The following is a 27679-nucleotide window of genomic DNA, read 5'->3' on the forward strand; positions in this document are numbered from 1 at the left end:
AGTCAATTGATGGGCATATGACGTAATAATTATGTTTTGATGTTAGTCGACTTATGAGAACATGAGCTCGTGCTAGTTATTTTATTCATTCGCTGTGAAAACTCCCAAACATTCATCAAAAATGACTTGGGGATTTGTAACTTGTGGTCCGAATGAAGCTCTTGTTATTTCAGGTTAGTCAATAGAGAATTTTCATTGATCAGGAAAGAAATTTAAATCATTGAACTATATTCACTTTAATGAATTCATTCACTTTATCGTTCACATTATTAGGATTATGAAGTTCCAATTCTAAATTTTTACACTTCATTTTGTTATGTTGCTCGAATTTTTATATTATTCAGTTTCTACATTTTCTCATCAAAACATATTTTTGATCTATATCAACTAAGTTATATTTGATCATAGAAGTTGTGAAGTTCTAGTTCATGTTATCTTTGCAACCCTAATACAGAGTCAAGAATCAATGAGGCTTCCACCACTTCCTGACGTTTTATTCTTTAATGTTGAACAAATTGGTGGATGCGATAGTACAATCATTGATTATATAAGTACATTTCAGCAAACTTCACAACATATTTGTACAGTTTCGAATGGTTCTCGCCTTCATGTTCTCCAAAGGGAATCCTGTGAAGTTAGAAAGCTGGTGGTAACAGAAACTTTCCACCAGAGTATATATGGTGGATGCGCAGCAAAAACCCCCAAATAAATTTTATAGTGCCTCGAAAAAGTTTTTTGCACCGACCGGCGACCTACTAGAGCGAATTGTAATCAAAAGATTGCTAATAAAAATTTACCTTTTCCGGCGTTTTCCGGAAAAAACTCGTAATGAAGGAAATATCCGACTAGTTTGTTTCATCTCCTGTCCCGGAGAACGTGAAATATTGAGGGAATCGCACTTCAAACTGTTTTATCTTCATTTACAATAAAAATTTGAAAAATATCAGGAAATCTTCAAATCAATGGCAAAATATAGTCGGCATCCAATATCCGGTGGAACCAATTTTTAGATAAGAAATATTATCTTCTATGTCCAAGAAAATATTTCATGGACACAAGGTAAATTTTAAGCATAGTTTGTGGAGTATAATAGCATATAAGTACGTCGGCGTGTATTTCCAAGGTCGATGCTGCGAGCCTATCCTAAATTAACGAATTAACCTAATTGTCTCAGAAATCAATTGCCTCACTGAGCTGCGAGAGTGATACATATTCTGATATTGTATTAATCGAAAACTTACCATTTATACTTAAAGTTTTAACAGTGAGTAGGTATATGAGCGTTTTATGCATCTTATACTAAAACTGTTTGTCTTAGATTCGACTCACTCCAGTTTATAATAATATACCTGATTTTATTTAATTTATCTTTATAAATGATAGTAATTACTATAATTTATATTACTGCATGTTAACATGCAGTGGATATCGAAATATTTTTGCTTATTTGGAAAAAGAAGATTCGCGAACCCATTGAGTATACGGCGTGAGTCTTTGACTCGTACAAATATTTCAACATTAAATTCTGGGAGTTGCATTCGGTCAAAGTGTCGAATTTTTCGAATTCCACAGATATTTTTTATTTTTGAACAAATTACGAGAAATTTCACTTCTGGCATATGGCAATTTAGGAAAGTCAATTACCGAGAAGTCGAGTTCTACCTACCGTATAAAAAAGTCGTCAAGCTTTTTTCGTTTCGTACAATTCTAAGCAAATTGAAGTACCTACACAAATTCGAGACTCACCTTGAAGTTTGTATACAAGTCAGATCTTCTTATCTGATATTAAATCATCGGGCATAATGATAGAGTAAAGAAATTTGGATTGAAAAGCATTCAATATAAATTTTGCTATTTCAATAAACAGCATTGTAAGCTTCGTAGAATTCTTAGATAGTTCGGATGATTTCTGTATCATGACCGGCGAAGCCATACTGGAATTTTAGTCTGAAAGAATTTGGCCAGGCTAAGCTAGGACTGATAAAAAATTTTATTGCAGGATGCTGCTATGCAAAACCTCTACTTGTTCCAGGAGGAAGGGCTTTTATTTGGCCGGCGGTCCAACAAATCCAGAGGTTAATTTTCCAACTCATAATTTAAAAAAAAATCCTATTTCTTTATTGACATGCAATAAATTGAATCATTCTTCCTAAATCAATGCATCTTTTTCAGAATTTCTTTGAATACTATGACATTAATAGTGGACAGCCCTACAGTGTACACTAGCCAAGGGGTACCAATTTCAGTAACCGGAATAGCACAGGTAATGAAAACCACAGAAATTTGGGATTATGGAAAATACGTAACGTATATTAATCAACGAGCATAACTTGCGTTCAGAAAAATTCATCGTCGAATAGGCTGTGAAATATCGATGGTTGATAATCAGTGCTTGAACGTGAAGCTTAGCTTCTAAATAACATCTCTTCGAATAATGTGGTTGTACAAGCTAAGCGATACGTTTAAGCACAAAATATCAACCTTCAAAATTTCACAGCCCACTTTTGACGACGAATTTTTTTGGACGTACGTTCCCAATAAATTGGCGTAAGCTTAGGGTAGATAGAGTACACTGAGGTGAGTCAGAATATAACCTAGATTTAAAGGGTCTATATCTCTTTATAATCAAGATACAGAGGGTTTTATTGATTTGGCTAATTTCTTTAAATTACCCTCAAATTTCGGGCCAGCCTATATGTTAATTTTGATGATATTTGGTACGTTTATTTTCTGCAACAAATAATTCATACTGGCATAGCAACTGAATTTTTTTTCAGGTCCGGCCTGATAGATCAGATTGAATAAAAAATACCCAGTATATCAAAATTCCTTGTATTCGATACGATTTTCGAGAAGAGGAGAGAACTGAAAGGAACAAGGTATTTGGGGTACTTCCGCATGCGATTTTAATATTCAATAAACCTAGTCAAATCTGAATTTTCGGACAACACAGTAACTAAAATTTTATGAAACACAATATGTTATTAGGTATTTAGTAATTTTCCTAATTTTAATTGAATTTCAGCCTCCCATCAAGCCCTTATTTTTTGGGCCACAAACTTGAAACACAAGAAATTAACAGATTTGTATTTGGATTGATCTGATAATTTCGAGTAATTTCACCACTGAAAATGATAACATTTATTTATTAATATCAGACCTCTGCTTCCGTAGTGCTTCAAGTTTGTGACCCAAAAAATTCAATTAAATTGGTAAAATTAATTAATACGTATTAATCCTAGTCAAATCTGAATTCTCCAAAATAGGTACCGATTGAAATTTAATTTTTATTTGAGATTTTATAGTTACTGTGTTGTCTTAAAATTCACATTTGACTAGGATTATTGAGTTAAAATCGCATGCGGAAGTTCGTGAAATACCTTGTTTCCTTTAGTTTTCTCTCCTTTTTTCGAATATCTTATCAATTTTGAGAAATTTTGATATACATACAGGTTTTTTTTTATAGCAACTTATTCATTAATTTTTTCTAGGCCGGAACTGAAAAAAATTCAGTTACTATGACAGTATGAACTAGTTGTTGCGGAGAATAAAACACCAAATATCATCAAAATATATGGGGTGGTTCGAAAGTTATGAGCAATGGAAGTAATTGACACAATCAATTAAACACTCTGTATCTCGATTATAAAGAGCAATACAGCAAAATCCCTATGTTCAGAGCCTCTGACATGTGGTTGGACCATGACACCATGAAGTTGGATAGACCAGTGAATAATGGCTCGTATATCACAAGTGATCTAAGCTTAAGTGAACGGATATATTATGCTTTATGCATTTCTCGTGGATGAAGTCTAACAAGCACGAAATTATACTTATTTTTCACGGCGGCAGCAAGAGCTAAAACGAATGCAATTTTCCCCTGTGTTTCTTATAATAGTTATGATATTTGTTCTCTAATCAAGATCGGAAACGATTCCCACCATTTCAGGTTAAAATACAAGGCCAAAACGAAGAAATGCTTCTTGCGGCATGCGAGCAGTTTCTTGGAAAACCAGAGTCAGAAATTCAGCACATTGCCCTCGTGACCCTCGAAGGACACCAGAGAGCAATAATGGGTTCTATGACAGTCGAGGAGATTTATAAAGATCGCAAAAAGTTCAGTAAGCAGGTCTTCGAGGTAGCTTCATCTGATCTCGTTAATATGGGAATAACTGTTGTATCATACACCCTGAAAGATATAAGAGACGAAGAAGTAAGTAATGGCACAACTGAGAGAATCTTTCATATTTTGCGTCCTTGTAATTTTAGTCCAAAACCAGATCTTGTGCGGGGTGTTTTGATCAGATGGAAGAACTGCTCAAAATCAACCGTTTCACCAAAAATCACCTACGCAAACTTTTAAAACCTTAGATTGTTTCTGATCTTATTATCGGAAAGCCATGAGATTCATGAGAAACATCTCGTGATAACTGAACAACTGAAGCAACTAGGTAGTTTCGTTCGGTTTTTCAAGAGGAATGAAAAGTCCCAAGAAGATAAAGCAAAGGAGGTGCAATTCAGTTCGAAGCCGATTGGAAGGGTGATGACGTAGAAGGTGGAACAGTCAGCTCACTCTGACAGAACTTCGTACCCAGCAGCGTAACATAGAAAATGGGCGAAGTTATAAAGAAGATAATTTAAAATAACGTCAACTTTTGTGCGTTGTTTATGTAAACACTACGTCATTAGAAGTGCTGAATTTACTTTCACGAGTTTGTCGAAGTAGTAGATGAGAATAAAATGACTTAAATTCATAGCACGACACCCTCTAATTTTACCAGAGTACTTTCAGATCTCCTATTGCACCACCCTTGCTATATCTTCTTGGAATGCCCGTATTTTTCTCTTGGATGTTTTTTTTTATGGAATAAACATTTCGATACGTGACAGAAAAGGGACAGCAGTGGAAAAAATATTTGAATATAATTTCAAAATCTCACCAACAAAATTGGTCTCAGTTATTCATAAAAGTTGTCTCCATTAATTTGGTTTCCGCAAAGTCTTACCTGAATGGGTGAAAGGTGGTAGCAATAATAGTACTTTGACAAACCTTTTAGTTTTTCAGTCCCGTACTGGAAATGTAGCAACCATTTTGAATATTTTATATAGGCGATTTTGGGTCAATGATTTATTTTGGAAGAGTTCTACCCTCTGTCAAAAAAGAATCACCTTTAAAAGCACCCTGTATAATTTGTTAGTAAGCAATTAAAAATCCATAATCGAAATAGTATAAAAGAGTCTAGATTCCTATCTAATATATAATAATTCTACTTTCGGTCTGGTATAATTAGAGGTTCTATCGAAAATCTTTCACGATTTTCAAAAAACCTCTCTCTATAATGAATGTTCATCGATTTTAATTTCACAATTTTTCTGTTTTATTTGCTACAAAGGGTGCCAAGGTATGTTGATCGTTTTTTTTTCTGTAGCTCAATTTTTGAATCTATTTGGACCTAGGAAAACTTCCATTTTATGTTATACCGATTTATAATCCGTTATGGAAAAAATGATCGATGATGTTTTCAAACATGCCTCTTCTAGATCCAGATCAGATTAGAAACGCACGTTTTGATTTTGATATCACAAATAATGGGGTGTTATTTGATGCATAGCTTGAGCTTCTTATGTTTTTTTGCCTTCATAACTGAATAATGAACTATCTCAAACTTTCCTACCTTTGCAGGGCTACTTGAAGAGTTTAGGTATGGCAAGAACGGCGGAAGTTAAAAGGGATGCCAGAATAGGAGAAGCAGAAGCGAGAGCTGACGCCACTATCAAAGAAGCTATTGCCGAGGAACAGAGAATGGCTTCGGTTTTCCTTAACGATACGGAAATAGCAAAAGCCAGGAGAGATTTCGAATTGAAAAAAGCCGCCTACGACGTCGAAGTTCAAACTAAAAATGCCGAAGCCGAAATGGCCTATGAGTTACAAGCAGCAAAAACTAAACAAAGGTAATCGCTAAAAATAATAATAATCGAAATAAAACAAGATTTTTTTTCAAAAGCAGTTTATGCATCCGATGTGAGTGTGGTGCTCGATTTAGATCGTAGCGTGCGTTGATTTTCCTTTCAATGAATGTTAATAATAATAATAATAACTGTCATTTATTGACCACAGTCAAAGGCCATCGACCAAAGTCCTTCAGCCTTGTACATTTAGATACATCGATGTAGCAAAAAAAAAAAAAAGGTTATGAATTCAGATACATAGTATCTGAAATTCTGAATCAATTCCGTCTGACTGTCACAATTGAAGAATTATTAATTCGATTAAAAAAAAAAATGTTATGAATTCAGATACATAGTATCTGAAATTCTGAATCAATTCCGTTTCTACTGACTGTCACAATTGAAGAATTATTAATTCGATTAAAAATAATATTAGTAAATGTAGTATACCACCGTCTAAATATCAGAAACAGTACCTAGTAAAATAAGGATAAGTAATTTCTTCATGACCAATTTCTTCCTAAATTTTTCCCAAAGTATTAATGTTTTTTAGCCAAATGCAACAAAGCAAATTACATAACAAACAGTACAGCCGATCTTGAGTTATGAATGGTATAACTAATAAAACTTTTTTTATTCATACAGGGTGAATCTTTTACTCGTACATATATTTCAACATTAGATTTTTGGGGTAAAAAAATACACTTTATACTTTTTTCCGAATCAGCTCGGTTAAAAGATACAGGCTGTTGAAAAACCATAGAAAAATGTTATTTTCAGTTCTCACAAAACGGTTTTATCGAATGAAATAAATTTCGGAATATATTTTTCAATATTTGATGAATCTTTTTCGAACGGAAGATATCACCCACGTCTTTCTCATTAGGACCATTACGTACCATAAAAATACCAAAAACTCAAAGAACCCAACTCTTGAAACTAAGTTTGTAAAATAAAAGTATTCTTCATATTTTCTCGTATAATGCGCCTTTTTCTAGTAGTTTGATGTTCAAAAATCAAAAAATATCTGTGAAATTTAAAAATTGGGTACTTTGGCTGAAAACCACTCTGTTCAAAAGAATCCACAGATGTATATATAGTGTCAGAGATTAAGCTATTATGAAGGTAATTTTCTTTTTCTAGGGGACACAGCTCATTATGGAAATTTAAAAAGGCTAATTCTTTTTATCAGGGCCAAATCGGAAAAATGGTATAGGAAAAAGTGTTTCTTTTGACCTCAAGAATCTATTTTTACGAGTCAAAGACTCGTCGAATATAATGAACTTCTTTTTACAGAATTAAAGAAGAGCAGATGCAAATTCAGGTGGTCGAGAGGACACAACAAATCAATGTTCAGGAACAAGAAATCGCCAGGAGGGAAAGGGAACTGGAAGCTACAATCAGACGACCAGCCGAAGCCGAGAAATTCAGGCTAGAAAAGTTGGCGGAAGCAAATCATAAGAAGGTCCTACTTGAAGCTGAAGCTGAGGCTGAAGCAGTACGACTGAGAGGAGAAGCTGAAGCTGAAGCCATTGAGGCTAAAGCGTTGGCGGAAGCAGAGCAAATGGCTAAAAAAGCAGAAGCATGGAAGGAATACAAAGAAGCTGCTATGATAGACATGTTCTTGGACGTTCTACCAAAAGTGAGTCAAAATGAACCGATTTTATATTTGTGCTTGAAATTGATTTATGGCCGTATACTCCGTTTCATTAAACGAAGATTAAGCTTTTATTAAATAATGTTCAACCATGGAATCTCTATGAAAAAAAAACGTTTAATGAATTAATCTCGTTTAATGAAACGGTGCATACGGCCATAAATTATACGGCATGAGTGAAAAGTAACGCACAAAAGTGATAGTGAGTTGCATTCTCTATGGTAGTTGAGTTTTTTCAAATGACAACCCTAAAGCCAATTCACAATGATGTTAATGGTTATGGTAATGTTAACGGTGAGCTACAATGTAAACGTTAAACATTACGCTCGACATTAACATTGATGTGAACAGTATCGTAGTAGCTCTATCATTTATTATTATTTAAACGTTTACATTGTAGCTCACCGTTAACATTACCATAACCATTAACATCATTGTGAATTGGCAGTTAGGGTTGTAACTGCCATAACCCTAACTGCCAATTCACAATGATATTAATGGTTATGGTAATGTTAACGTTGAGCTACACCGTTTGATAAAGATAAATATTTCTTGAATTTATTACTATTCAAGCGTTAACATCGTAGCTCACTTTTAACATTACCATTACCATTAACATCATTGTGAATTGGCAGAAACTGGGTGGAATTGATTAAATCCGAATTTTAACTTTTTGCATGCGTTATGAGATCGATCACAAAAAAATTTTTCATTTATCACGTTGCCGTACTGATTAGCAAAGGCAAAGGCGGATACAGAGGGACACCTCCAAAATGAGGGTTATTCAAGAATCTTATTACAATAAAATAACGTGATACGTGATACAGATTTTAGTTGATGCTCATCATTTTTATTCTCTCCAATAAATTCTTCACAAATTTCATCTTTCCCTAAAAATACCACTTACTTTTATTTGCAAAAATTGTCGTAAGACCCGAGTGGGAGAAGTAAGAGGAGAAAATTGACTGATTTAGTAAATCACTATCTGTGAGCGAACCGCTGCATATTGAGGGCCGTGAAAAATTCCAAACGAAATATGAATAACCGGAGCGTGCCTAGCAAATACTCTAGACCCGAAAGCCAGATCAAAAATAAGAAAAAAAAAATCAGAAATTCGAGATTTTTGACGTTTATCAAACGCAAACGTAATTAAAATTCTAAGTCAGTCGTCAATTTGACGAAACTGAGACTACCAAAGATATTAATATCTTTGGAGAATACTTGGAGTAGTGAGGTTAGCACCGATGACAGATCATTCGCGTACAGACCGTCTTATAGAGCAGGTGTTTTCGGATAAACTTATCGCTGAGAAAATATGTTCGTAAAACGAACAAATACAATAATTCTTGATTTCAAATGCGTGAGGAAAAAACCGACTCCACTTTCGATACATCGATGGATCAGAGAAAAATTCAAATTCAAGAATGAAGAAATTACTGCAATTCAATATGATTATGCACGAGCGAAAATTTATATCAAACTGATCACAGAGCAACTGATGAAGGAAACATTAAAGAAATACGAAACAGTAGAACTCAAATACAGGGATGAAGAAAATACGGAATATACAATTATATTGGCTGAAGATGTAATGGAAACTATTGTGAGAATACATGAAGTTCCAATTGAAGTGAATAACGAAATAATAAAAAGTGAATTAGAAAAATATGGCAAAGTAAATGGAATCGCTAGAGAAAAATGGAGTGGGCACGAGGACCTTTTTCCGGTTGAGAATGGTATCAGAGCTGTGAAAATGGTAATGAAAAAGGATATCCCTTCGTATATCTCAATCAACGGATGGAAGACCTTAGTAACCTACAGGAACCAAATAAGGACGTGCATGATTTGTAATGAACCTAACCATGAGAAAAAGGATTGTCCAAGTAAACCATCTAACAGAATGAAAATTCTCAGGAATGACTTGAACCCTCATGCATCAAATACAAATGAATACGAGAGGGGACCAACAACCTACTCGGAGGTGACAGCTGGAAGCTATAAAGAAACGGAATACAGACAAGGAAATCCCACAAACGAGGAAAAGCAATACACAAGTACAAATGAAACCCAACAGAGGAATGACTCCACTGAAACAGAAGAAGAGTCGTCTGAAGGAGAAGAAAGAAAAAAAAAATCAAGATGATATTGACGGTGATATATCAAGTATCTTGGATACGCCCGAAATAATAGAAAGTACACAGGACCCAAAAGAAAAAACACAGATTATAGCATCTGAACGTAAAAGAGAAAGGAAAAGAAGCAGGAAACTCGGAAAGAATAACAGTTCAAGTGAAGAAGAAATAAAAATACGGAAACTAAAGATAAAACTTAAAGGACCAGATGGACTCACTATTGAGGAGAAAATAGGTGAAATGATTATAGAAAATAATAATAATGGCCTCAATGCCGAATAATTTAGGGAACCTTGCTCAAAATCTTTTTTATTCTTGTCTTTTCGCTATGATAATAATACATAAAATTGCATCCATAAACTGTAACGGCATAAAGTCTAGGCTGAAACAAGACAGCTTAACGGAATTTATTGTTCAAAATGATTTAGATGTAGTTCTTCTACAAGAAATCAATAGTCATTTTTTTGCATGCCCGCTTGGATATGATTTGTTTACAAATATTGGTACAGATGAAAGGGGGACTGCAGTGATATATAGAACGGGCTATCATCTGTTTGATATGTTATGTTCACCAGATGGAAGAATTCTTTCCTTCGACTTCGAAAATGTAAGATATATTAATTTATATGCGCCTTCAGGTTCTAATAAGTGTAAAGAAAGGGAAGAATTCTTCCAATCTGCTGTGATAACCCATATAAAATTAAATCAGAACAATTTGATTTTGGGGGATTTCAACTGTGTTGTCAGAGAGAAAGACTCACGAAATAAAAAAAGAATAATAAGTAGAAGCTTGTGTAATTTCATAGATAGTATCAAAGTGAAAGATATATGGGAGTACCTTCATGGGGACAAAGTCGAGTTTACCTACTACAGGGGAAACTCTGCAGCAAGACTCGATCGCGCGTATTTAAGTTCAGAATATTTAGAAGCTGTTCATAGGTGCCAGCATAAACCAGTCTCCTTCTCGGATCATAATGCTTTGGTAATTGATATCAAACGGAACAAAAAAAGTAATTTTTTGAATCATGGTTGGTCCTATTGGAAATTTAAAAAGTCGTTCATAACAGAAGAAATTTCTAAAATGTTCAAAGTAGAATATACAAAAATGAGAAGTCATATATTATACAGGGAAAATATAGGAAAATGATGGATAGAAATCTTTAAGAAACGCGTAAAAGCTTTCTTCAAGAGGGTGGAATTTGAAGTAAACTCGCATGAGAGGAAAACTATACAGTTTTATAACAACGTACTATTTGACCTGAAAAATAAGCTGAATCATGATCCTAATTGTGTAGAAGAATTCAAGGATGTGAAAAACATTTTACTCAATCTTAAACAAAAACAAATCGATAGGAAATTCAAAAATAAAAGTAAAGATGACATAAACGGAAAAATTTCACTTTACGACTATATGAAACAGAGGAGAAATAGAATATCTGCGATAACAAAATTAAAACGGGACGGGGATACTAGAATTCTGAAGGAAACATCCGAAATTTCGGAATACGTTTTCAGCACGTATGAACAAAAATTTTCTTGTATAAATGTACATGATAGGGAAAAGTCGACAAAATTCACAGATGTGTTGAAATATAAAATTGGAATTCACAACCTAAACAAAATTAATACATATATAACGGCAGATGAGGTTTTTGAGGTAATAAAAAATGCACAAAAGAAAAAAACGCCTGGTTTAGATGGTTTACCTTATGAATTTTACTTGCAGTTTTTTGATACGGTCGGGGAGGACTTAACCAAAGTTTTGAACGAATATTTCACTTACGCCAACAAAACTCCAGAAGAATTCGTACAAGGAGTGATAGTATTGATACCTAAAGATAAAAACGCAATAAAGTTGGAACATTTTCGGCCAATTACTCTTCTCAACACGGATTATAAAATCTTAACAAAAATTCTTGCAGGAAGATTAGAACAAGAGACGGAAGAAATCAGTGGTAGGTATCAGGCTGCACGAAAACGAAAAAGTATTATGAATAACCTACTTAAATTACGGGACTTAGTAATATTTTCAGAGACAGAAAACCTAGAAAATATCGCACTACTTGCGATAGATCTTTTACAGGCCTTCGATAGCGTGAAACATGAGTTCCTTTGGGACGTACTTTCAAAAATTGGTTTAGAAGGAAAAATCTTAGATTTGATTAAAATATTGTATAGACGTGCGAAGTCAAAACTTTTGATCAATGGGTACCTAACAAATTTTTTTGAAGTAAAAAAGTCGATAAGACAAGGTTGTCCCTTATCAATGATCTTATTTTGCTGGGTAGTGGAACCATTATTGGAGATGATAGGCGTACAGATAAGTGGTATAAAAATGAAGACTGAAACAATTAAAGTATGCGCATACGCGGACGATATCACCATAATTGTTACGAAAAAAACTGATATAAAAATAATTGAAGACATTCTGGAACAGTTCGAAGAAGTTTCTAATCTTAGGGTGAGCAGGGAAAAAACTAAAATAATTTTATTGGGCAAAACGAAAGAGGGATTCTTGAAGTCAAACTTTCGAATAACAAATGAAATCAAGATACTGGGAATTTGGTTTAGGAATAGTTTGAAGGAAATGATAGAAAAAACTTGGAATGAAGTCATTGAAAAAATTAAAGTAACCCTCCTACTCAGCTATGTGCGGAACTTAGATTTAATAAGAAAGATTTGGTTTGTCAATACATATGTACTATCTAAAACATGGTATGTAGCGCAAATATTGCCGATGCCTCACAAAAAAGGTCAAGTAATTGTGAAAATGACTGGAAATTATATATGGAGAGGAAATTTTTATAGGGTTAGCAGGCCGCAGTTAGAATTGAATGAAGAACAGGGAGGGTTAAATTTAATAAACGTTGAATTGAAAACAATGGCGTTATTCATAAAAACACAGTTTATTTCCTGGACCTTGACTTCAGAAAAAATTGATTATCGCACGCTACTCCAGGAACTTTTTGAAGAGACAAAATTGATATACTCAAGTTGTAGGATTTTCGGAAAAATTAGGGAGGCAATTAAAAGTAACAATAAACATCTAAAAAAACAGGGAGAAGTCAATACGAAAAAAATTTATCAGTTATTCTTGAAAACACATAAAGTCAAAAATAAAATAGAACAAAAATATCCCAATTTAAACTGGAATAAAATTTGGGCCAATCTAAATAAATCAGAAATCAATACGGAATGGAAATCATCCTTATATAAGTGCTTGAACGAAATGTGGCCCGTAAGTGAGAAACTTTTTTCGCACGGTGTGATATCAGAACCGTACTGCACCATCTGTCAAGGCCCCGTGGATACAATTATCCACAGATTGAAATTTTGTAACACCGGGAGGGAGGCCTGGAACTGGCTTAATAAGAAACTCAAACATAGGTTCTTTATTGACATTGAGTATAAAAATCATTTGGAACTAGTATTATGTGCACCATCAAAGAAACGTAGATTGAATACATGGATGTGGTATATAGCAGCGTTAGTACATTACAACGTAGGAAGGAAAAAATTGGCATCATTAGAATTTGTAGAGATGATTAGGGAAGAAAGGAACCGTATTGTAGAGGAGGGAAAAATTAAATTATTTTCAAAGGAAATTTTTTGCTACTGAGCAAAAATCTTAATTGTTAAAAATGTTATGAAAATTTTTTGCTTGAGCAAAAATCTTAATTGTTAAAAATGTTATGTATTCTCGTGACTTTGTAAACTTGGTTTTAAATAAAATGTAAAAAAAAAAAAAGATGACAGACAAGTCATCGGGAAGTAGGTATACCGACTCAACTCATCGAAAGAGAAGTGTTCATGGCCTCGGTTTTTATCTTATTATGGTTTTTCAAGCAAAAATCGACCCAAAAAGATGAATCACCTTGATTTTTTTTAAAAAGTTAAAAAAGGTGAGACTTTTTTTAACAGAATGTAGAACTGGTCAAAATAAAGCGTTTTACCAAAAATCCCCTATACAAAACCAAAATGACAAAGTTGAAAAAAATTTAAAATGATTACTGAAATAGATCCTATTACGACACTAGATCATTTGTTATCTGAATTATCGCAAAGCAATGGGAAAAATTTATCTCGTGATGGTGATGACTGACTCAACCATATGGTTAAACGATTTTCTGAAATGGCTCATTTCGATACCAACAGACAGAAAAAAAGATATGGAATTAAGCCCAACTGTAGAAAAAATTGAATATAAGTTATTGTTATTCACAATTTTTTCACAATGGTCATCATAATCTTCTTCTTGTTGGAACCCTCCAGCAATCGTCGTAAAAATGGGTTTAAATAGGGTTACAATAATAGAACTTTGTTAACATATATATAAACTGTTTCAAATTTCTACACTTTTTTCACCCTAAATCGCACGATACAACAATTTTTTCCATTGTTTATAGCATATGTTTAGGTTTTCTTTCGTTTTTTCGATACCGTAGTCACCTTCCAACATTCCCGCACTTGAAATTTAATAAAATTTTGTTGTAGCTCAGCCATCTTGAATATTTTATAAAATTTTTTGTGAAATGACTTATTCGGATGACTACCTTCTGTCGAAAAAAAGCCTCACCTTTGAAAACACCCTGTATATATTTTTGTCGACGCCTCCAAAATATATTTCTGCGGGCGTTTTTCTCTTAATTCGAAACTTCAATAACCTAATTCTCCACTTTATGGTAATATAAAGTGAACAAACGTCGAAAAAAAATGAGTTACTAATATGAACCAATTTTATTGCCAGACTATACTATTTTGTCTCCTGTTAGTATAAATATAAAATATTCCTAATGGTAATAGAATACAAATTAATACATTTCATTCAATATTATAATATAATCATCCACCGTTGTAAAAAAATTGTTAAATTGTTAAAATTTCATATCACATTGTTATAACGTTATATTGTTAGTAGCGCTTCCCACTCTTCGGACCATCTGCTTAAATATTATTAAAGTTACAGCAGAAACTTTTATTCTTAGCTGATTGAAGAATAAAATCCAAAATCTTAATTACAAAGAAAAAGATTATATTGTCCATTCACAGAAAGTTGTCATTGTATAAGTTCGAAGACGTATTAGAATTTATTATCATAAGAATAATGTAATTTTTTGTCGAAGATATGAAAAATTATTTTCCTCGTTTTCTCTTTTTTTTCTCTTCGATTTTGTTCAATATTTTTTGTTCGTTAATTTTGCTGTAGAATTATAATATAGTTCTGGAAGCAATTTTACCAATATATAGTTTCAGTATCACATAATTGTTGCTGAAGTTATTCAATTTTTTCAAATCATGCACTAAAAGGAAACTTCCGAATTGGTGATGGAACAGGCTGAAAAACCTAAACGCTATCAATCACCAATCAGCGTTTTGATATATCAAGAGACATGTGGATATTCCGCAAACTTCAATTATGATCTCATTCTCGGTCTCGGTAAAGGAGAAAAAAATCGATAAATCCAATATTATTCATACACATATCTAACAGTTTCTCACAGAGGTTTAAAAATATTTTTCAATTGATTGACCATTACACTGATAAGAAAACTAGGTCTATCCTCCGAAATTTAGTGTAGAAATTGTCGTAATATCCAATGTGTCTTGAAACAAAAATTCAGCCCCATGCTCCCTTAAAAAAGAAGCGTTTGTAAACCTAATAATATTAGTGGTATAAAAAAAAATAATTCAAACCTTGACAAGGCTCAGAATTCGTTGTACATAACAGACTATTTTACCTTTCACCTCTTAATAGTAATTACTTTTGTTCAAGGTTGCCGCTGAAGTTGCAGCCCCATTATCCCAGGCTAAGAAAATTACCATGGTTTCCACTGGATCTGGCGATGTTGGTGCATCCAAACTGACCGGAGAAGTTCTAGACATCGTGACGAGAATGCCTATGCTGGTGAAATCAATGACTGGCGTAGATATAGCCAAGGTAAAGTGGCATCAATATCAACCATTTTAATTCTGAAAACAAGAACTACTTGGTATTTCAACTTTTTTCTACAGTGAAAACCCTCAGCGTTATAATTCACGAAATTTATGTGGATGTTGTTATTCAACCTTAAATATCCAATGAAATTGTTCATTTACACCCTTTTTCATCATTATTCAATTCAAACATCGGGAAATGAAGAAATTGTTTTTTTTTCATTTACAGGGTGTTTCAATTTAAGTCGGCACCATTGCCAATTCCGTTATTATTAATGCTACGAATTCGGAATTCGATTAAATGGGCAAACTAGTAGCATTTTTAAAGGCGAAAACAAAAACAAAATTGACAGTCGCATTTCCAAAATATTTCATAAAATGGTGTTTTCTTAAATTGTACAGCCTATATTTATTGCATATCGATTCTTTATAACATTTTCAACAACAAAGCTCATATCATCTTTCCCAAAGTTGTAAATGAGCGGCTTATGTGGAAATATTCATTTCATTCACTGGTACAAAAAATTTCTTTGTTTTGGCGAATAAAACCTCATGATTGTCCAAACACCCAAAAAAATATTGTTTTTGTTTACGAAATCGTATTTCTTTTTCAACAATTAAGTACTTTTCTTGTTATTTTCAGTCTGTTCGGGCCGCATAGGAAGTAAAAACCAGCACGTGTTCTTGCATTTAAGTTTTCAATGGAGCAATTTCGCTTGTGCCATTCCAACTTTCAAGATCGGGAAAAGATTCAATATATTTATATATTCTTACGAACTTCTATTTTTCTTAACGTTAGCTTCATAGTGTGATATTATAATGTATATGTGTTTAAATGTTGTGAAATATATTTGATTCTATAACACTTACAACAATTCTCATTTTCTCCTATCATAACGAGTTTTACACATTTCATGTTTCGTTTTACTTCAGGTGTTTTTGAATGCCTTCTCTTGTAATGTTTTAAGCGCAATAATTTCATTTTCCGAGTCTCCAGTGTAATACATACTCTCCAAATCTCGAAAAAGACTTCTAGTAACATTATGCCCCATAGAAACCAACTGTTTCGTAGTGAACCACAAACGAAACCAAAATATGTAGTGAATTAAACGCAAGGAGATATAGAGGATATCTCCTTGATTAAACGCAAACATTGAAAAAATATTCTGCTTTATGGTGGCTGTGCATAGCTGTTGAAGAAGTGGAGAGGGCAAATCAAATACTACATGTATATCCCAAAACACTTGTGATTTTCGTCCTCTATGGCTAGTTTTCATGAGAGTCGCTCCTCAAGGGAAGGGGTCAGCTGTCCTCTGGCGACGCCCATGTGATCAACTGGAAAACTGTAACTGTAGTTCACGACTGGATATATTTCCTATATTCTCTATAGATCAACGGGTTTGTGAAACTGGCCCATAGATAGAAGTCCCTTGTCTTCTATCAACGAACTGCGCCCAATCTACATCTTGCACCCAATGTTGCGTAAATGTTTAGTTGTGGTGGTATGTACCTCCTATCCATATGTTTCCTCTAACTTACTTAGTTTTATACTCACTCGTCACCTATAGCATTGAGCAAAGCAGTATTTAAGAACGTCCCCATAGACGGCTGTGAACATTGTGTAGCTAGGATTTTTTCGTTGGGGGGGGGCTTGCAAGCTCAAGGTAGTATGTTTGTTTGCTCGAGAATTTAGTCGATTTTATTAGCCGGGCGGGGCGCACATCATGGCCTCCACCTGTCCACGCCCATAGCTGTGATTGAGAATGAGTAGGTACTAGCAATAAAGATGCTCTTTGGTACTGGTTTAATTCTAAATGTCTGCTGTATGAGTATACGGCAACTCTGTTGAGAAATAGAAATGATGAATAACAGAGAAACTAGGTTTTCTACAAGAAATCCTGTAATTTTTCTATTTCATAATAATCTTTTCAATGAACATAATAAGGTTATACGGAGATCAACAACCAAATCGTATAATACAAAATCAACGAAAGAATAACTCAGACGCTTAACTCTTCTAAGCATTCTTCAAGGGTCAAGGATATTTTGAACATAGATAAACTAATAACAATAACTAATCATTTGGCTATGATTTCGAAAGTTTTACCATATAGCTATATCCCAATAAATCCTTTATCTGCCAATAAGCCCGGCTAGCTCAGTCGGTAGAGCATGAGACTCTTAATCTCAGGGTCGTGGGTTCGAGCCCCACGTTGGGCGAAAACTTTTTTTGATTCAAATATACATTATACAAGCTCTCTTATATCCTACGGGTAGATTGAATTTTACATTACGTTCACTTTGAATTTTTATAAGGAAGATAAAAATCATTACTAAATTTAATGAAGCGGAACGCTTATATTTATGAAGCGAACATAAAGGGTTTATGATTATTAACTTCACTCCCGTAACATATTCAAGTAAACTAGTGGATCCTAAATTATATATTAAGAATGTTCTTATACACTTAAGTGTGTCATAATTCTTGGACATTAATTCATTCATCTATTCAATCTATAGTATCAAGAATGGAAAATGAATTATAACACCCCTGAAATTGTTTATACAGTAAAAAAGGGGTCTTTCCGAAAATTGGAAGATGCACTTTGTAATTTGTAACCATTTTATCACTGTTTTCTGAATATTCCACTATGATTACTTTGGCGTGAAATATCATTAGTTTTGTAATTCAATAATATGACACTCAGATTCCAAAGAACTCATGAACTTTTTATACCTGAAAATATGCTAATTAGGAGGAGCACAAGATGTTGCAGCAGAGCGCGAAAATTGCCTCTTTTATTTTTTACTATAGGTCCTTTTAGTACGAGATCCCGCTGCAGAATCACTACGTTCATTACGTACAGAGTCAAATACACATTTTTACATACGTTTATGGATAGGAGAATACACTGATAACACCGCAGCCTGTCAAAAGTGGCCGCAAGTAATTTTAATTAAATTAATGTTTATCAATATTCGAAGAGAAATTTCGTTCACTCCGTATTGAAATAAAATATCATCCACAGCATAGCAATGCATGTAGAGAATACTAAAATCCATGGCTGCCGTTGCACACTTTGCCGCAACTACCTCGCAGCCAGGTGTAAGCACGTAACATTTAATAATAATAACTTTATTTCAAATAACTTCATTTCAAGTAGGGTAACCCTAATATACATACAGTAATCTAAAAAAAAAATAAACAGTAATACACTCGAAATATTATCGTGAAAAAGTTAAAAGGCTCCTAATGTTTTAACAAAGTTTAAAGAAAAGAAATTAAAAAATAATCAATCACACCTCCATAAACAGCAAAAAAAGAAAATGGAAACCCATTCAGTCTAATTATCCTTCCCAACTGTGTCCACTTCTGAGATGACGGGATAAATTTACTCTGAACGAAGAAATGGTGCAAGAGGTCTTAATATCCACAGGCAACCTATTGAACAAATCAAATCCCCTGAAGAAAATAAAATTCATAGCAGCAGCATTGCATGTTTTCCTAATGTATATGCACTTCCCATCCATAGGTGATGAATTTTCTCAGGTAAGGTGATGAAGTGCCATGCAGAATCTTAAAAACAAACAACATTGTCATGTAGTATAATCTCTGCTCGACATTTATCCATTGCAACGACTCCAACATGCATGTGACAGGTGTAAGCCTGCCACACTTTAGTATGATCCGCATTCCCCTGTTCGATGTATTTCTACGTTCATAAAGTACACGGATGTTTTTGATATCAAATTAAAGCTACTTTTTTTTCGAATATGATGATATATGGCTGCCTGTGAAAAAATGGCCGCAAGTTAGGTCTGCCATCTGTTGAAAACGCGAGATATCCGAAATAAAGTAAGAGAGAGTTCCACTCATTCTACACCATCGGGTTTTTATCGTCGGGTTTTTACTCGATGTTCCGAATTACACTGATATAATGGGATCTTTCACACGTGTTCCGGTTTAGTTTCGCACATGAGAACGTCATGTTTTAATAGGTCCAAATAAATTAATATTGAATCAGAGGAAGAATTTTTTAAAACGATGATAATTCTCACAAAAGTTTATTCCAAAGGCATAACCAGAAATAAATAAAATTCTCTGTCAGATCCTGGAAGTTGGAAGACGGACTAATATGCTTTGAGGTCTATGTTTCACACGCACATGATTAGAAATTAGAATTTTTTTTCCACTGGGTCGTCTTGCCTTTTCCTAAAAAGCTGTCAGCATTTTCATCATACCCAAACCTATCAAAACTCCCATACAGGTTGAAAATGTATTACGTACCTCAGCTAACAAATCTTCAGATGATGAAGATAAGTCTGATTACGACGATAATGACAACTGCGATTATGAAAGCAGCGAGGAATCGGGGGAAAATGTAATATACTGATTTGAAATATCACTTGATTCAAGTGATACTTAGTGAATGAAAAATTTTTTGTTATAAAATAAATCTCTTAATACTTTAAGTTTTTTTCATAGTATCCATTAGGTAATTATAATTTTGGATTAAATGTAGAGTCGTTTCTACTATTGTTTGAACCCTTTGCTAAAAACCCTATCTATCGACGCACAGAACACAACTGATTCTCCGAACTCGCACAAGCTTACAGACCTTCTGAGGGGTACTTCGGTACCTATGGAGAATCAGGATAATATGAATATGAATATATATAAATATGAATATGCGCAATGGCTTTAAATACTCACACGGCTAGCATACACATTCCTAATCTAACGAGTGGCGTTGCGCGCCATCTCTTTCACTTTATTTCGGATATCTCGCGTTTTCAACAGATGGCAGACCTAACTTGCGGCCATTTTTTCACAGGCAGCCATATATCATCATATTCGAAAAAAAATTAGCTTTAATTTGATATCAAAAACATCCGTGTACGTTATGAACGTAGACATACATCGAAATGTTACCTGCTTACACCTGGCTGCGAGGTAGTTGCGGCCAAGTGTGCAACGGCAGCCATGGATTTTAGTATTCTCCACATGCATTGCTATGATGTGGATGATATTTTATTTCAATACGGAGTGAACGAAATTTCTCTTCGAATATTGATTAACATTAATTTAATTAAAATTACTTGCGGCCACTTTTGACAGGCTGCGGTGTTATCAGTGTATTCTCCTATCCATAAACGTATGTGAAAATGTGTGTTTGACTCTGTACGTAATGAACGTAGTGATTCTGCAGCGGGATCTTAGACTATTTAGTCTACTAAAAAAAAGTAGTAAAGGTATATGCATATCGTTTATGCAACTTTATATTAGGTCCTTTCGTTTGTATAAAAAGTGTAGCACTTTTCTATACTCGATTTTAGTATTCGTTTGCTGATTGAATTTAAACCAGTGTAGAGGAGGTGTAGTTTATCTACATCTCTTTTTGATCATGTGTAGATAAACTACACTTCCTCTAAATTGGTGTAAATCAAATCGAGTGTAGAAAAGTGCTACACTTTTTATGCAAACGAAAGGACCTATTATTATAATAATGTAGGAAGGCATTTGCACGAAATGTGTAACACAGGCATGTAGGATTCGCAGTCTTAGTATACTTCAAGAGAATCTAACCGCAGTTGGCATATTCTGCTGTAGCTAAAAGGGCAATCAACCATGATAATAATGATAATTCTCTCTCTTACATCGGACAAGACTGTGCGGAAATCAAACCAATGAACAACGTACGCCAATAATTTTGACTTATTTAAAAAAATCACACTGGTGTCTTAGTCTTTCCTGTCAGGAGGTAGAACTCATAGAAATAAAACATCTCACAAAAAATTGAGTTACAAGATAATAAGAAGAATAGGAACGCCATAAGAAGCCTCCAAAAATATGAATGCACATTTCCAATCGAAACTCCCGTATATATTTCTGTTCCACATTTAAACATCAATAATAGAATCTTCTGAAAATGATTTATTCTATTGCAAAAACCACCTAATTCTAATTGCAGAACCATGTGTTGAGTGCTTTATGTGAAAGGAGATGCAGTGATATTTCCATAATTCCCCAACCTCATGATTGAAACGAAATTCAAAGTAATAGATTCTTGATTTTTGCAGGGGTGAAATGATCATTGCGTAATAAATCAAAAAATAAACCTGTTACTTCACTCCTCCAAATTAGTATTTTCTAATGAATTAATTCCATGAGCAACAAGAATAATAGGACAATGAAAAATGCAAGTATGATGAATTAGTATATTAAAATATAAAATTCAAGACAATATAACTAACAGATAACAGTCAATCAGAAACAATGTAAATAATTATCTGTATTTTTCAGTCACAATATAAATAAATCACAACGAATGGAATGTCAAATTCAGCGTCTTCCTATGTCGTTTTCTGAATCATATCCACTTAAGAAATATGTTATTTGAGATTTCTAGAGGAAAAAATTACTCACATGAGTGAAAGTGAAAATTAGTGCAACATTCAAATAAGTAAAACATAAAAAAGGAAAGATAGATGCACACCCTGGTATGATGAGTGTATTAGATGAATATTTTCCTCAAATTTATAGTGTGCTGTTTGAAGAGTAAAATATTCATCGGAGAAATCTGAAACGTGGTTATAGATATAACAAGCTTATAGCTGAAAAAATATAATTGTATTCTGCAGCACAGGTACTCAGGTTTACTAGTCCCAACATTAAGTAAAAATAGCTTTCTTATTCCAACTACAATTCTTATAAAAGTATCTCACAATAGGTGGGATGTTCAGAATGTATCAAACAAAATTGATGAGATGCATTCTCAATTTCATTTGCGAGAGCTAAACACAATTAACGAAGAAGGGGACCGAGAAGGGGGCCATAAATTCGTACAGAGTCTTTAATGTTGTAACATCGGAGTGGGTATCGAAATATTTTTATTTTTACGATTTTAATAATTATTTTTCGGTTTTAGAAACAGAAGGTCCACTGCGACTGTGATATTTGTTCGAGACCCTTTAGAGAGTAGGGGCATAGAATTATTCGAAGCCTACTGCGTTGTTACAATCATGTATAAACACCCCGTACGTATATGTAAGATTTGGATAATCATGTTAAACCAAAAGTTTTATCGAAGTGCAGGCACATTAGAGGAATGAAAGGGTTTTTCCCGTCATTTTCGCTTCTTGGCGAGTAAATTTCTGTAGTATCATCGAGTATTATATACTCGATTATATATACCGGGTGTCCCAGAGCTTTTAGGCCAGCAAATATCTCAGTTACCTGCGGAAAAAAAAAATTGAAAAAAATACTTGTCGTAGGAGACCATATGCTCTTTCATGCAGCATAGCAAAATCCACCCCCTGACAAACAACCCCCGAGAAACCACCCCTAACTTTTGTTTTTCAAATGGCACCCCCATGTTTGTTGTGCTTCAACTTACAGTTTTTTTCATTTCTCATTCAATGATGTATCATGGTAGCTAGAATGGCATGCAGAATTATGGAAAATAACAACACATTTATGCAATTTTCCTCAGTTCGCACAGGAGTAGGATGTGCTTGATCTGTTTTTCCGGGAAATGATCCTCTTCGCATGGTATTTTCTACATACGAAAACGTATTGCGACCTGGTTGTCGACGATCAGGAAAGCGCTGCTCATACAGCCTCTCCGCAGCACGTTTATTCTTTCGGCATTCACCAAAAATTAACAGCATATCAACGTATTCGTTGGGAGTGAAGGTAAAAGGCATTTTGATATACAACAACAATATCACGACTGATACCAATTTGTCATCCAGATACCGTAGGAATAAAACAAAGCACAAAAAGTTCTAACATTTTATTGACTCTTTTTTTTCAACATCCACTTTTTCTTGTCTCTACAATGTGGACTAATTCGATCAGTCCAATTAACAGTACCCACTAACGAATTCAATTTTATCGAGTGACTATCTTTACAATTACATATTATGATATATCATTGATTGAGAATTAAAAAGAGCTGTCAGTTGAAGCCGAACAAACATGGGGGTGCCATTTGAAAAACAAAAGTTAGGGGTTGTTTGTCAGGGGGTGGATTTTGCTACGCTGCATGAAAGAGCGTATGGTCTCCTACGACAAGTATTTTTTCAATTTTTTTTTTCCGCAGGTAACTGAGATATCTGCTGGCCTAAAAGCTCTGGGACACCCGGTATATACACTCAATGGTAGTATCAATATTCTAAGTCTAAAACAGCGTTTCCTAAAAGGTGATCAATATCAAAGAGATACTATAGGAGGAGACTAAGGCCCAATTTAACATTGACTGTTGGAAATGATGCATTTTTGTAGTATAAAATTAAATTGTAAATAACCATGATGTGTCAAATTTAAATATTCATCATTATTTTAATATGACGCACAATGAAAAATTCATAATAAAAGAGATTATATTCATCAGCGGTATGAATATACATTGAAACAAACTAAGGCCAATTATGAGACAGACATATTGAGAGCATTAAATCTTGCTGACCAAAGTACTCCTTCTAATAAGGTGTTTTTGGGGGACTTAGCCTCCTTTATCTATACTATCTTTATGTCCGATATCAGGCCACAAGAATGAAATATCCGTTCTTTTTGCAAATATCGAGATGAATAAATAAGTAGAACATTTTTGGCCGACATAGAATTTCAAACAGATTTATCACTTTTCGAAGTTGGCTTCTGGAGGAGTGCCTATGAGAGTCTTCAAGAAAATATTCTAGACCCGAGACAGTATCATTTAAGGATTTTTGGATGTCTTATCATCAATAGTAATCTGCTTTAGTATAACAAGCAATGAATTTCTGATTCATTTTCATACAACATATATTTGTGAGGTAAGATTCTCAACAAAATTGTTGAATTAATACATATAGCGAGACATATAGAGTAACCGATTGGGAGTTACGAATTTAAAGTTAAGAATGAGCAGCTCTATACTTTTATATAATAGTACTCAACTCATATGATGACAATGTAATTATTACATTTCAATTTAAGTTGATATGAACGATCAAATATGTTTGATTTTAGTAACGTGTATAGTAATGTGGTAGCACACAAAGGGAAGACATAATAATTACTGGGCTACTGGTCGATGGCATAAGTGTTGCTTAATGATTTATTTTAATGTGCAATTGAAAACAATGTGCTCTGATGGAGTAAATTTTATTTTCCATTCTTGTCAAATAACCACTACCAAACTCTATGTTTGATGAGCAACTGGGATCTACATATATGTATTATACCAATATAATAGATATATGGCGATCTAGTATATCAGAATTGTCCATGAGGGACAGGTAGAAAGTTTTTTTTAAATCTGTTCAGATTTAACTTTAGTTCGTAGGGTATTCCATTTGAAAGGCTTCGTTTTTGGAAATAATCATGAAATAAAATTTTTACCTTGACTGAGAGTAACAATTGAAAAATATGGTTAGGTTTGTCAAAAGAGCTGAATAGAAAACAAAATATATAGCTGTGCAAGTGGTATGAAACAGTGATGAAGCATAATAAGCATTGTAAATATTCATTAATAATGGTTTGGTAAAAAACTACTCTGTATAAATATATCATATAAAAACAATCTTATGTACTTTTATAAAGTGATCAACGAATTGAATATATCACAGTTTTATTCCTTGAGCCAATCATACTCAATTGTAAATCCAAAGTCACATACTTTTCAAGTATATGTTCACAATCAAATTTTTCAAGATCTCTTCCTAATACCAAATTTCATTAGCCTGAAATTTTTTTATCAAATCATACTTTTCCGAATAAATCATGCACATATGGCTTTTTTCTATAACCACGTTTCAGAAACATGCGTACCAAAACAATTAGTAATGAAAAAGATGCAAAATATAAAATGAGTAACATACTGCTATCGACAGGGCCCAATATACCATTGGAATGGAAATTGGATGCTCCATCATCTGAATGGATCACCTTCATGTCTGATCCAATGTACCGAATATTGTTGCTAGAGTACATATGTTTCATATACTGTTCAACCTGATAGAAGTTCCAGGAACCATTTTGATATCTACATTCTGGACAATGTTCTGCTGTTGGGAATTGTTTTTTCGGAAACAAGGGATCTTCAGTTGGATCTCCAGCTAATCTTGCATTAACAACATTATGAGCTGCCCATAACCACATAATAGCCTCATTCAGTGAGGAAACTTGCTCAATTTTTCTTTCTGATGCCATTTTCTGAAAATGTTGACTGCAATCTGCACAGCCAAAGAAATACTTTATGTAACCATACATTGCATTTAAAACCTCTTTGGGATCCATATTCCTCCTACCGATGTTCTGTTCACCAGCATTCACTGTTAGGAAATGAAACATAGTCCAAACTCCACAGGGATAACCTCGTGTTTCTGGTGTACTACCTTTACATCCAAGCCATTGTTTGGGTGAGGACCAAATAAACTTCCCCTCCTTTTCCGACTCTTTTACTAGTGAAGATATATCAGTTCCTTTCACAGAATCACTATTAGTTACTAACAAACTTAAATCATAAAGGAAATGGTGTCCACTTTTACTAATTGGAAAATATTTAACCAATACTTGCACGTAACTCCTCAAGGCTTGAAGCTTGTCACCTTCAATTATCTTTGTTCTAGATATTTCTTGCCTGAGTGAAAATCTCAGTGCGGTTTCTAAATCCATTTGGAAAATAACATCACCCATTCTTCTTACTTTGTCAATCATTTCATTTTCTTCACTCTTCTTTAGATCTTTTTCCTTCAGTGATTTATCTTGATTATCACTATTGTATGTTACATATTTTTCTACTTCAATTCCTTCACCTTTCAAGAATTTGATGATAACGTCTTTTAAGGATACTGCATTTGTAAAGTTTTTGTTCACAACACGTCCATCTCTGCTTAAGATGACTACAGTTGGTAAACTATTTGATACACCCAAGGAATCAATCAATACCTCATTAGATTTTAAGGCATATGTTATAAAAATATGTGGTACCCTATGAAATGTTAAAATGGTTTGGACTCCAATTAAATCAACATTTTCAATAATTAAAAATGCAAATTTGTCCTCTGATCTTGCAAGTTCAAATACTTTCGATACATCGCTATGGTTGTATGGATGTAATTTAGGTATCATTTGGGCTCGCCCTTTGTCCTGTTCAGCAATAATAGTGTTTATTACTAACTGTATGTTACTTGATATTTCATCATTTGCTTTGATTACAGTCAGTCCCAAATTTAGTGGGTCTTCCAGATAATTCTCATGAAAATATCGCAAGGAAGGATATCCCATAATTTCAAAATACCTGCAGGTGGGTTCATTGATTTCATTCGAGCAATCAATTGCAGCTATAACTAAAATATCTTTACAATCTCTGAAATACTCAGCAACTGCTTTGTAAGTTGGCGCATATTTTCGGCAGTGTCCACACCAAGTATTGTAAAATTCGATGAACCATGCACGATCACTTTTGTAAACATTTTTATTGAAGCTACTTTCCACAAGTTCCTCCACATCATCACTTGCGTTATAAAGTCCCTGTACTGTATCACCGACATTTCGACGAAATCTGTTATGAATACTGTTAATAGAGACTGAATAGGAAATCGTTACATACACAGACAAAACAATTAGGAATAGTCCGATATTGGAAGACACTGTTGAATTTTTGGCCATATTGTTAAACTTAGGAGTATATATATATTAATTCTTGGTTGAACTATTTACAGGGAAGAATCCATACAGCCTTGTAACTTGTATTATGCTACCACAAAATCAACCGCGGACTACTGCAACGTAGCCAATGACTTGATGACCTGTTATGATAACAATTAATTGATAATTTGTTGAGATAACCTATAATTTGGAGACATTTTGCTAGAGATTGTGACAGTCGACAGAACCAGAGCTGCCAAAGTGCCAGATTGAGAGAAGAAAAACAAACACTGAACAACTGAACTACAGATTTTCCCAGAGACAACCTCACAGAACACGAACACACATACTTTATGGACAACCTGTTGTCTC

General features: G+C 33.9%; 3 protein-coding genes and 1 non-coding gene across 6 annotated transcripts; 3 read left to right on the forward strand and 1 right to left on the reverse strand.

The window, feature by feature from the left end:
- Positions 1 to 16537, forward strand: LOC123307761 (flotillin-1). 2 transcript variants are annotated; one of them, XM_044890191.1, is made up of 9 exons: positions 1 to 173; positions 2000 to 2075; positions 2173 to 2263; positions 3950 to 4213; positions 5394 to 5402; positions 5684 to 5952; positions 7246 to 7591; positions 15512 to 15676; positions 16316 to 16537. In XM_044890191.1, exons 1-9 carry the CDS (start codon positions 122 to 124, stop codon positions 16331 to 16333), a joined length of 1290 nt encoding a protein of 429 aa, XP_044746126.1. In that variant the 5' UTR covers positions 1 to 121; the 3' UTR covers positions 16334 to 16537. The 2 variants fall into 2 exon arrangements, with proteins under 2 accessions (XP_044746126.1, XP_044746133.1); XM_044890198.1 differs by lacking the exon at positions 5394 to 5402 and having other exon boundaries at positions 3 to 173.
- Positions 8880 to 9756, forward strand: LOC123307778. Its single transcript, XM_044890209.1, has one exon. It carries the CDS (start codon positions 8922 to 8924, stop codon positions 9747 to 9749), a length of 828 nt encoding a protein of 275 aa, XP_044746144.1. The 5' UTR covers positions 8880 to 8921; the 3' UTR covers positions 9750 to 9756.
- LOC123307747 (sulfhydryl oxidase 1-like) lies at positions 15567 to 27552 on the reverse strand. Of its 2 annotated transcripts, none has more exons than XM_044890175.1 (2): positions 25537 to 27551; positions 15567 to 15708 (listed from the first exon to the last, which is right to left on the reverse strand). In XM_044890175.1, the coding sequence occupies exons 1-2, from the start codon at positions 27326 to 27328 to the stop codon at positions 15650 to 15652; spliced, it is 1851 nt and encodes a 616-aa protein (XP_044746110.1). In that variant the 5' UTR covers positions 27329 to 27551; the 3' UTR covers positions 15567 to 15649. The 2 variants fall into 2 exon arrangements, with proteins under 2 accessions (XP_044746110.1, XP_044746119.1); XM_044890184.1 differs by lacking the exon at positions 15567 to 15708 and adding an exon at positions 21878 to 22078 and having other exon boundaries at positions 25537 to 27552.
- On the forward strand, positions 17820 to 17892 carry Trnak-cuu. Its single transcript has one exon. It is a non-coding gene; the product is annotated as a tRNA-Lys (tRNA).
- Positions 27553 to 27679: the final 127 nt, after the last annotated feature.

This window comes from Coccinella septempunctata, chromosome 1 (genome assembly GCF_907165205.1).
Source record: "Coccinella septempunctata chromosome 1, icCocSept1.1, whole genome shotgun sequence".
NCBI classification, from domain to species: Eukaryota; Metazoa; Arthropoda; class Insecta; order Coleoptera; family Coccinellidae; genus Coccinella; species Coccinella septempunctata.